Source organism: Cryptomeria japonica, chromosome 6 (assembly GCF_030272615.1).
Source record: "Cryptomeria japonica chromosome 6, Sugi_1.0, whole genome shotgun sequence".
Classification (NCBI taxonomy): Eukaryota; Viridiplantae; Streptophyta; class Pinopsida; order Cupressales; family Cupressaceae; genus Cryptomeria; species Cryptomeria japonica.
The window spans coordinates 661,440,667-661,448,913 of NC_081410.1; the positions used below are offsets into that span (position 1 = coordinate 661,440,667).

Below are 8,247 nucleotides of genomic sequence, written 5' to 3' on the forward strand. Positions count from 1 at the left end.
AAGTGAATAAAGTAAAGGGGACCTTATTAATTAATTAGGTAATTAACCTATTACTCTAACTAGTATCTTAAATACATCTATCTGAAACATGTCGTGAAAGATATCTATTTTATTTACTTAAAAGTAATAGAGTAAATAAAATAGTTCTAAATATAAGTAAAACAACTCTCAGGCAAATAAAATACCTTTGAATTAATATCTCTAGTGTTTTAAAGGTATATGTATTTAAGATATCTATAGTATATATTATAATTTTAAACAAAATATTTTACATGTTAATCTATACTACTTGATGAGATATATTTTTGATATTCTAAGACTATTCTAGATAAACCCTTTTCAAAGGTAACAAATATCTAACATTCATATAAAATTGAAATAAAAATAAAAGTCTATAAAGAACAAGATAACGATAGAAGTCATTATGCATTGAAAAAATCTTTTCTAATAACCAAAATGACCCTAATATTTAGGGCAAACTTAAGTTTTATAATGGACACTACCTCTTAATTCTATATAACTCCAACTATTTCAAAGCTATATGTATTTAATATATCTATACTACTAGATAATGATATTGTATTTTTAATAAAACATTTTACATTTTAATCTATATCACTAAGATGAGATATATTTTTGATAATCTAAGACTATTCTAGATAAACCCTTGTCAAAGACAACAAATACCTAACCTACAAACAAATTTGAAATAAAAACTAAAAGAATACAAAGAACAAGATAATGATGTCAAAGACAACAAATACCTAACCTACAAACAAATTTGAAATAAAAACTATAAGAATATAAAGAACAAGATAATGATAGAAATCATTATGCATTGAAAAGCAATTTCTAATAACCAAGATGACCCTAATATTTGGGACAAACTTAAATTTTATAATAGACACTACTTCTTAATGTTATCCATCTCCAACTACTTAATAATTTTACTATTTATTTATATTATTATTCTTAAGATGAAAAGAGACTTGCCCATATAAAAAACACTTCTTTATACAAGCAATTTTTAGGACACTAAATTCATCTCCAGACCCCCCACCCCCAATAACCAATATGACCCTAATATTTAGGGTAAACTTAAATTTATAATAGTCATTACTCTTAATTCTATATAACTCCAACTGCTTAATAATTTTACTATTTATTTATATTAATCATTTTTTTTGATCCGTCATGGGCATCTGAACTACTCATTCTAGCGTCCCACCATACCTTACCTTAGATGAACTTATTTATTGTCAAATTAGAGAACTAATAAAATCAGATGAGAAAAAACTAATCACCTAGGGATGAACCCGGCCTGCAAGCCACATCCATTGGACAAACCCAACTAGAAGAGTTGAATCTTGAACGTCTATAAAAAAAAAATCTTATTTATATTAATCTGTACGCCCCACTCACCTCCCAACCCCACCCCAAAATAAATAAATGGGAATTGTCCCTACAACGTTCCTTTTAGGCAATTGCATGTCTGTCAAGCATATAGATTGTACCTCTCCAAAGCCTGGAGATCGACGCAGGCTTTTTCCAAGCTTGTTGAACGAGTGCATATGCTTCCTCTTTGTTGACTGATGGTATGGAAAGTTCCATAATTGCACTGTGAAGCTTTGGAATAAAGAAAATTTTGCCACCTAAGGTAGGGTATAAGAATGTTTTTGACATTTTTGGCTCCATAAAGTGTTCAATGAAAGGGATTAGACCGAGAAAATCATCGTTCTCCTGATTTAGTTTTAGGATTAAAGCGAATAAGCATCATACAGCAGCACCGAGAAACATGCAGGAGAATCCCCGCCACATGTGGGAATCATAGCCAAAAGTTTGCCAAAAAAAAAAAGAGAACATGGCTTTTGCTTATAGTTGCACTAAGTACAGAGTGAAAAATTATTATATTGAAAACATTGAAATAAACATCCCGGGAAAAAATTAAACAGATTTGTCAGGGGAATGGTGTGATCGGCAATAACAATAGTTTGTAAATGGTTGCTTTTGCATTCAGTGGAGACCTGAAAATAAAGAAAGATAACAAGCCAAGCATTTCTGTCTGTATGTATCTTGTATGCCGATTTTGGAATTGCAGGGAGGATGCAAAATAATGCTATGATATGAGCATGCAATGATGCACCCACATTGTGATTTGGAGGTGAATGTCAACGGAGAGCAGACGTTTTTGCTAGACAAGGTGTTCAAGCATCTGGGTGTTCATTAAATTATGTTTTTGTTTCTGGGTTTTTTTTCTTTCAGAAAATTAAATGAATTTCTCTCATGGTTTGTGCAGAAAACATTGCTTTCCTTCTGTGGGAGACTGATAAAATTGTTCAACAGAGCAGTGCCAGGGCAGGGGCAGAAACCCAAATCGTATAAAATAGTGCTCCATGATTTACCGGGGGGACCAGTGGCATTTGAGCTGGTTGCCAGGTTCTGCTACAAAGTAGAAGGTGCCATTAACATAAATCCTAGCAATATATGCAAGCTCCGATGTGCTGCAGAATTCCTGGAAATGACAGAAGAAATCCGTGAAAGAAATCTGGTGGAATTGACTCAGAATTATCTGAAGCTGTTGCCTCTTTGGACTTGGCGGGAAGTGTTTACAGTGTTGAAAGACTGTGAATCCATGGTGCCCATTGCAGATTCTACTGGAATTATACAGAGGTGCATTTATGTTTTGGTGGGAAAGATAAATGTGAAAACAAATGTGGTTTCCTTTGGTGCGAGCTTGAGTCCTGTGGACTCATCTTCTTCTTCTCCGGAGAGCAGTACTGTGAGGTATTCCACAGCGTCCAGCTGCGAGGCAACCAAAACTGGGTGGTGGTTTGATGATCTTGGGTCTCTGAGTATTTATTTGATGGAGAGAGTTGTGAAGAGTATGATTGAAGAGGGAGTCGACAATTGGGTTTTGAGTAGGTTTTTGTTTCATTATCTGAGATCCTCATTGCCCATGTTGGGATACAGTTCCATATCTCCCAAGAAGAAATGTGGGAGAGAGGAGAAGATTATGTATCAGTACACACAAAAGGTTCAAAAGGAGGTCTTTGAGACTGTAGTTGGGTTGCTGCACCGTTTGCACAGGGAAGCAGTCTCGTGTAGAAGTCTGTTTGGAGTTTTGAGGGTTGCGACTGTGTTGAATGCATCTAAGCTGTGCAGGAAGCAGCTTGAAGACATGATTGGGGCACAGCTTGATCAAGCCACATTGGATAATATACTTATTCCTGCCGCGAACCAGGGGAATGCGGGATCACTTTATGATGTGGATCAGGTCCTTAGGTTTGTGCAAGTTTTTGTTAGGGACCGGCACATTAGTCCTGACATTCCTGGATCTTCTCCATCCTTTGAAGGGGTCAGCACTACAGACATACCTTACGGTGCTTCTTGCTGCCAGCAGAGTGGGGTTCAGAAGGTAAAATGTTTGATGGACAAGTATATTGCAGAAGTGGCTCCTGATATAAATCTCAAGCCCTCCAAGTTCCAGGCTCTCTTGGAAGCTTTCCCCGACCATGCAAGAGACTGTTGTGATGGGCTTTACAGAGCCTTGGACATGTACCTTGAGGTAAGTCTGAATCTGAATGGGTTCTCTGAAATGCTCAAGTCTTTGGTATATATTTATATGTTGATCAATGATTGCCTAATGACACGCGATTTTTGTGTTTATCTGCCCGAATGCCTTTGTAGATTTTTAAAAATGTAACTTTTTTAATACATACTATCATTATCGCTGAATTTTACAATCTAACATGCAACTACATAACTTGCTTTTGGAATTATGCCTGAACGCTGAATGGATTTTCTGAATGAACTGTTAACGGATGCCATAAAAGTGGGATGTTCACTGTGTGGTAACTTGTGAATAAATTTTGTGATTAGAACATAATCAGAGTGGTGAGGGTTTTGTCAAATCTGCTTGAATGAGTACAGTTCATATTCACCTGGGTTCTTGAAGATCTGCCCTTATTAAGGCAACTCGATGTTCAAACTTTGGTGTGATTGAATTTTCTATTGAGGCTGCAACACCCAAGGGTGTTTCACGAATTCTGCCTGCATGAATATGGTTCCGTTCTCAGCAGGTTACACGAATTCTGCCATACCTAAGGCAAATTGGTTTGTCACTGGCGTGAGAATGAATGCTAGACATAGTATCTTTACAGGAATGTTAGGTCCAACATGGGTTCCCTTTTTATCCTTTGATTGATGAACTGTTTTCAGGACTTGGCTCTCCAAGACTAGTTCTATATCATGAAAATAGGTCCTTTGAGTGAGCCTTTCTAACTGCAATTATTATTTTTAGGTATAATATCCCGTTGTCAATTCTGCTTGTATTAAGACAAATAGATTTCTCAATCAAACCTGGCTCTCTACAATAAAGAGGTTATTTTCGTCGAGCTCTAGAGTCTAATTTGTGAAGGGGTTCATTGAATTCGGCCTGAATCAGCAAAAACAATTGGTAAATCTAGACCAAAATCAATCCAACTTGTTTGAGTTTGAATGAACTCGAATGGACTGATATTATAAGTTTGAGCGTGGATCAACTAGGAGCATTGAATTGAATTGGGTGTAAGTGAGTAGGGTCTCCTTCTAAGTTCCTAACAGAGCCTCAATGACAACGATTGTTTTTCTAAAAGGTCAAAAGTGTAGCTTATAATATTTGTCTGCAATGTGTGCCAGTTGTAATGCAGTTGCATTTTCAGATTTTAGTGGGTTGATTAGATTCTGCCATTATTTCGGCAAATAGGTCTTTGATGGCAGTGGAAATGAATGGAAGATATGGTTTGTTTGTAGGATTCCGTTATAATAACTATGTTCTTTGTCTTCTGATTTGATTGATGTGTATGCCAAGATTGGGTTCTCCAAGTCAAGATACAGATTACGTAAACAGGCTCTTTGAGTAAGCCTGACATCATGTAGTTAATCTGCTCCTCTCTGTTTTTCCTTATTGACATTCTAGAGTTCTGTTATGTACCTAGGGGAGAGGATCTAGTAGTTTAGCACCCAATTTCGTACTTCTTAAAATTTTATGTGGCAATTTCAAATTGCTTCAAATTATTTACAGCAGTTTATTTGGCAAGCCCCTACTTATTACTAAGGTTTCAGGTCAACATCATCAACCACATCAGCATGCTTTTTGTTGAGGTTTTCAAAATGGCCCAAAAAAAAGTTAGACCAATAGTTGTGCACTAAGCCATGTTTTATTTGGTATACTGATATGAGATGACATGATTTGTTGCTTTTTAGATCTAAGGAATACATTTCATTCAATTATCAGTACTCACGATCAATACTAACAACTTTAAGGTCCCAAGTACTAGTGATATAATATTAAAAATATTAGACATTAAATCAACTATTAGAATATGCTCAACTACTGAATCCTCTGCCCTAAATCTATTATATGAATATCTATATAATGTGATGACATATGGCAATGACCTTCAGTTAGTTTGAGTTACAACTGTGTTTAATTAGTCAGGGTGACCTTGACGATGCTAACAGGCAATGAGCATCATGTGTAGTACTTCTCAGATTGTGTTGTACTCATCTTTTGAAGGAACTGTTAAAGTTTATCCTCCTTAAGAACAGTTGCATGTTAAAACTCTACCTAAGGTTCTTTGTGTAAGTTCTAACAGTGCAAATGGCTTCTTTGAATTCTGCCTGAACCAGTTACAAAAAGTTCTGTACTCCATGCCTGGATCGCTAACCTGTTTTATCGATGACCACCATTTTATTTTCAATCATTGCAATTAAGTTTTTTATAGTAGTCTGATCCCGGATTAAAAAAAACGATGCAATTAAATAAATGTTTGGAATGAGTAATGATGGTTTCTTGATACAGACACATTTTATCACTGATTAGAGTGTGGTCCATCATATTTGGCTTGAAATACATACCAATTTTATGCTGCCACAAGTCAAACTTCTAATCTGAGCTGGACCAATCCTAACCAGATCTGTGGATGTGCTCAAGAATGATGCACGTAGGTCCTACATAAGCTCTTAAACATTAGTTGTTGATTCATAGAATGGCATGAATCAAAAGTGAATTGGTATACAGCTGCATTGTTGATCTTGCCTCAACCGATACAGCTAAAATTTTGAATTTAAGCTCAAATCAGAAAAACATGTGTTCTTCTCAAACCAATATGAAATGGATCTTTGGAGTCTACATCAAGAAGGTGTTGATATTAAGAATAAATCGATAGCTATTGTGAAATTTAACATGGTTTTGTTGAATTAGTTTGGAGTCTATATCATTGAGTTCTTAATTTAGAGTGAAGTTGTAAAAGGTTTTTGAAAAATTCTTGCTGAATTAGTATAGACGAACTTAAATTAAGACATGTTTTCATCAAACTGGGATCCCCTGCTACTAATAGAAAATAGATCTTATTTGAGTTTGGGTTCTCTGATTATCAGGTGAATGACTAGCTTTGTTGTTTTTTGAACAGGTACATTCGACATTATCTGAAGAAGAAAGAACGAAACTTTGCAATACAATCAATTACCAAAAGCTTTCTTTTGAAGCAAGTAATCTCATTGCTCAAAATCCCCGACTTCCATCAAGAATAGCAGTACAGGTCCTCCTTTATCAACAAGCCAAGCTCAGAAGCATGCTTGATAGCCACTACACAAAAGGCTCAGTCTCCTCTCATTTCAGTGATGACGGGAGGATGTATATTCCTCAGGAAGAAGTTGTTAGTGACACTGATCATGCCATTTTGTACTCTAAACAAGTAGATTACACTTCTGTCATTTGTGAAGAAAATCTAGGTCTCAAGGCAGACCTACAGGGGATGCAATGGAGGGTCAAGGAGTTGGAGAAAATTTGCAATAAGTTGCATTCTCAAATGTCTAAACTTGGTAAACTGAAGCCCAAAAGTAGCCATGGAAGATTACCGAGGCTTTGCCAGTAAAAGAAAGACATTTTTAATTTCAACATAATTTAATGGATCGTGTACCATATAATGTGTAGACTGTAGAAGACCATTAAATTGTATGAATAGGTTTCTGATGTATTGGGTCGTGCCCAATGAGTCAATCCTTGGATATGCAAGAAAAACTCATCCAGGCATGGGTGTTCAAGGTTAGCATATGGCTTAACTAGTTAGCAAAATCTTTGATCCTGCTACCGAAAACTATATATGGGAAAGGATTGCAACAAGTGAGAGTTGCCTCTGGACTGTTTTGTAATAGGGTCAGAATCCTGATTTTGCTGCTTATAATATCAAAAACAAATGAGCACTTCTAGCACATCTACATTTCGAAGAACAATGAGAAAAGAGAGAAGGATGAGAACCATTTCAGCGGGAAAAGAGAACAGATGTTTGAAAAGACTGAAAAGCCAGCTAGTCGGCCATGCAAGGGCTTTAAAGGCCTGATCAAGTTTGTTAGGATCATTGCAGCACAGTCCAGACGACTTACAATTAAATCATTATGTCTGTTACAGGAAAGATCTAAAGAGCTCCAGTGAGGTCTTGGGGTGCACAAGCTTGAAGTAACAAGTTCCAAAGTTCTTCTGAATAAAAATCTCTGTTTAATTAAATGTATAAATTTTTAATTTGATATGATAAATTGTCTTGATGGTTTTGGATTTGACTATGTGATCAATTATTTTCATCAACATTTCGGATCATATGATGGAACAAGATCCGAAACATTGATGAAAAAATCAACCACACGATCAAATCTAGAAGCTATTAAGACAATCTATGCATTTTATTGGAAAGAGCAGTGGTAAAAGTCCTCGGACATCCTTCCCCAAAAAATTAAAAAATCTTCCTTGGAACAGCTTCTGCCTTCAAAGAAATCATCTGACATGTCAAACCTTAGTTTATATGGTTTTCTCCAATATAAAACAACTAAATGATTTTGAAGTCAACTAATGCTATTTTGCGTGCAACTGTGTAAAAACAACAAACACAGAATTTAAGATAACGAAATAATTTAGTTTGTATATGAAGAATAAAATAATCAAATAATTTAATTTATAGCTCCCAAAAATGCAAAACAATTAACTAATTTAAAATTGAATGGCATTCCAAAAACATGGAATAACCTGCGGGATCCAAGAATACATAGGATAAAAAACTAAATAAATCGTGTTCGTCAATGCTATTTCACATGGGAAGAAAATAACACTTTCTTAAAGTTTAATTTAGGCTAATCTAATAAGATGTATACACAAATTAATTTAAATTAAGAAATAATTAATTTAGATTACGAAATAGTTGTTATGGGAGTGGT

The 8,247-nt window shown here is 35.4% G+C and overlaps 1 protein-coding gene across 1 annotated transcript; it reads left to right on the forward strand.

Moving 5' to 3' along the window:
* The first annotated feature begins 1,511 nt into the window (after positions 1–1,511).
* LOC131070724 (BTB/POZ domain-containing protein At3g22104) lies at positions 1,512–7,882 on the forward strand. The gene is made up of 3 exons (XM_058006334.2): positions 1,512–2,200; positions 2,297–3,565; positions 6,453–7,882. The coding sequence occupies exons 1-3, from the start codon at positions 2,135–2,137 to the stop codon at positions 6,915–6,917; spliced, it is 1,800 nt and encodes a 599-aa protein (XP_057862317.1). The 5' UTR covers positions 1,512–2,134; the 3' UTR covers positions 6,918–7,882.
* Positions 7,883–8,247: the final 365 nt, after the last annotated feature.

Coding starts and splice junctions, on each gene's coding strand:
- LOC131070724 (XM_058006334.2), top strand. CDS start 2,135: ATGATGCACCCACATTGTGATTTGGAGGTGAATGTCAACGGAGAGCAG. Junction 2,201..2,296: donor AGACGTTTTTGCTAGACAAG/GTGTTCAAGCAT, acceptor TGGTTTGTGCAG/AAAACATTGCTTTCCTTCTG. Junction 3,566..6,452: donor CCTTGGACATGTACCTTGAG/GTAAGTCTGAAT, acceptor TTTTTTGAACAG/GTACATTCGACATTATCTGA.